This window comes from Macrotis lagotis, chromosome 3, assembly GCF_037893015.1.
Source record: "Macrotis lagotis isolate mMagLag1 chromosome 3, bilby.v1.9.chrom.fasta, whole genome shotgun sequence".
In the NCBI taxonomy this organism is placed as follows: domain Eukaryota; kingdom Metazoa; phylum Chordata; class Mammalia; order Peramelemorphia; family Peramelidae; genus Macrotis; species Macrotis lagotis.
In genome coordinates, this window is record NC_133660.1 from 47,034,340 (window position 1) to 47,037,256 (window position 2,917).

Sequence of the window (2,917 nt, forward strand, 5' to 3'; positions counted from 1 at the left end):
CAGTTGAGGTTTTGAGAGAATTATTTTCTTTTTGCATTTGCCCAGTTGAGGATATGAGAGAATTATTCTCATTTTGTATTTGTCCAATTGATGATGTGAGAAATTTATTCTCATTTTGTATTTGTCCAATTGATGATCTGAGAGATTTATTCTCATTTTGTATTTGTCCAATTGAGGATCTGAGAGATTTATTCTTATTTTGTAATTGTCCAGTTATATTTTCTAAGGATTTGGTTTCTTGTTGCAAGGTGTTAATCTTCTCTTGGCTGTCTTTTTCCATATTTTCCTGTTGGTTTTTAAACTCCTTCCTTATTTCTTTTTTTTCACAGTAAGCTGTTTATTGAGGGGAATTCGAGAAAGGAGAAAAACACAAGGTCTCTCCTCACTTAACATTTGTTGTGTTAATCTTCTTCAATAAGGCTCTTTGTTCTAGTTTCCATGTCTTGCTTCCAGATGTAATAAAGACTAGTAAATGCCCTTTAACAACCATTTTTCTAATTTCAAACAACTCTGTGACATCTTTCTAGAAAGAGAATGGAATAAATTGGAGAGTGCTCTAAAACCTTCTTGGGATGTGGTTACAGGCATCTCCTGTTTAGGATGCCTACATTTAACTGAATTCAAATTTAATAATCACTCCTTACAGCACACAAAATATGATTGTTACTTGAAAAAAATTTCATTTTTCAGCTTTTCCCTTTAGTCTTTTCAGTTTTCATACTAATGATCATGGAAATCATAGCCAAACTACAAGAGATCTTTTCAAGCTAGAAAAGTCAAGCATATTGGTGATACTGCCTCTTTTTTTAAAATACAATGAGGAGTGGAAGAAAATTATCTTCAGGCAACTGTGGTGACTTTTTGTGAATATGAATGTGATTTGTCAGAAGCTTCTGGACCTGGCCACTTGAAATTGTTTGAAACCCTTAGGCACAGTGCTTAGAATTCTAATTGGATTGTTAGGTAAGTAGTTTGAAAGATTAGGGATCCTTACCAGAGAAGGTTTTTTTTGGTTAAGGGATCCAAAAAAGCAATTGTACATTCTTGGGACATGTAAATTTATGCTGAGAAACAGCTGAAAGAGGTCCATCACTGGACCACACTGAGGTCTATCCTCTTCTACAACCCCTCTTTTCCTAACAGAACAATCCCACTCCTGAAATGCATTTCAAGAAACAATTGATAAAATGGGAAAATATTGTTTCCCTGTACAGGGTCAGTTAAGATTCATCTTGGAGACACAAGTCACAGCCAAAAATGTCCCTGGTAGTAATGGTGTCCTTCATGCTTTCAGCCTTCCAGGTCAGTGAGTTTTCTCTTCTTGTAATTCTGAACCAGGCAAGAGGCTTTGATGTGAGAAGCTTGACCCTTCTCCCAGCACTGGAAGTCATTTAGCCCTTTCTGGCCTGTTTGAAACAACCCCCTCTCCAGCTCATCCAGGCAGGCAACCAGGCTGGAGGTGTCTTCGTTGTAGGCATTCTGAGAAGAGTCCATGATTCGGCAGAAACGTCCAATAAATGTCTGTAAGAGAGTGTTAGATACATCAGTATTCTCTAGATTGTCGAAGTGGAGGAGTTGAGAGCCTAAAGCATAATAATGGGGGCCCATTCTATGGAGGTCAACCACATTTGCATCAGCACTAAACACTATCCTCCACCCCTCTTTATAAATCTTGCGGAGTTCCACAGAAAGTATCCGTCTTTTGTTGTCATAGAGTCCTTTTGCCAGCCACAGAGGGAGTTCCAATTTGGAGCCCTCAGGGATGCTGAATTCGCCTTCTCTTTCTCCGCCGCTGCCCAAAAACAATGCCCCCAGCCGGGGCAAGAGCCTCTCGGTGCCCGCCGGCAGCTTCTCGTGGGACATCAGGATGTCGTGGAGGGACAGGAAGTTCTCCTCGGGCCCCAGGGCCCCCGACTCCACTGGGAAGTAGGCCTCGGACATGGCGGCGGCGGCCCCAGTCCTACCCAGCCTGCGGGAGGAGGCTGGCCAGAGGCCCCTCGAACTTGCCGCTGGCAGTGCCCCAGGGGCAGCCGGGCAGGAGCAATCGCTCCTCTGCCTGGTCACGTGCCTCCTTCCTTATTTCTTTAAGGAAGTCTTTCTGTGCTGAAGATTAGATCATAATTTCCTCAGAGGTTCCAGGTCTGAGTTAGGGTCTTTTCCTTTCAAGAATTTTTCTATGGATCTGCCTTTCTGCTGATCCTTCTTCATTTTGCTAAGACCTTGCATTGGGGAGGGCCTTCTTCACAGTGGTTTGGGATTGCTAGAGGCTTTACTCACTGAGTGCAGTTTCTCTGGCTGGCCAGTAGGAGGTGCTGGTTGCTTTCTCTGGAGTGTCTGTGACCTTGATTGGGGCCTTCTCCCTTAGCGTGAAGGGAGGGGTTGAAACTATTGAATCCTTTTGCTTTCAATCAGTGTTTGGTTTTACCCTGGGGTGAGGTCATTCCTCTCCCTGTTGTCTGCTAGGCTGCTTCTTCTCCTCACACACCTGTCCCTGAGGCAGAAGTAGTCTGCTATTGTTTGTTCTGGGAAGAGGCCTCAGCTGCAATGGAGGTGTGGATTCAGATTCAGACACAAGGAGCCCAGGAATGGTGTCCACAGCTCTCCTGCACTGGGACTTCCCCCCCCAGCCCTATTGGCAAGCTCCAGAGTGTGAGTGCCAACACGAGTGCCTCTGCTCCCTAGTTGACTCAAGCCCCCGGTTGTCTAGCCCCACCGCTGATCCAGCACATCTGTCTCTTGGGCCCTCAGAGTCCAAGGCTTCAATTCATCTGGTTATCTGGCTGATCCTGGGCTGATCTGCCCTCTGAGCCCAGACTCGCCCTGCCTGGATTCACCCAAGGCTGCTGCAGGAGACAAATCCCAAGGTAGATGTTCTTTCTCCTGGCTTTTCTTTCTGGGTTTTGTGGGTTAGGTTTCT

General features: G+C 44.9%; 1 protein-coding gene across 2 annotated transcripts; it reads right to left on the reverse strand.

Annotated features, from left to right (window-relative positions):
- Positions 1–1,090: 1,090 nt before the first annotated feature.
- LOC141516071 (DNA replication complex GINS protein PSF3-like) lies at positions 1,091–1,941 on the reverse strand. Of its 2 annotated transcripts, XM_074227391.1 has the most exons (2): positions 1,776–1,941; positions 1,091–1,553 (listed from the first exon to the last, which is right to left on the reverse strand). In XM_074227391.1, the coding sequence occupies exons 1-2, from the start codon at positions 1,939–1,941 to the stop codon at positions 1,291–1,293; spliced, it is 429 nt and encodes a 142-aa protein (XP_074083492.1). In that variant the 3' UTR covers positions 1,091–1,290. The 2 variants fall into 2 exon arrangements, with proteins under 2 accessions (XP_074083492.1, XP_074083491.1); XM_074227390.1 differs by having other exon boundaries at positions 1,091–1,941.
- Positions 1,942–2,917: the final 976 nt, after the last annotated feature.

Coding starts and splice junctions, on each gene's coding strand:
- LOC141516071 (XM_074227390.1), bottom strand. CDS start 1,941: ATGTCCGAGGCCTACTTCCCAGTGGAGTCGGGGGCCCTGGGGCCCGAG.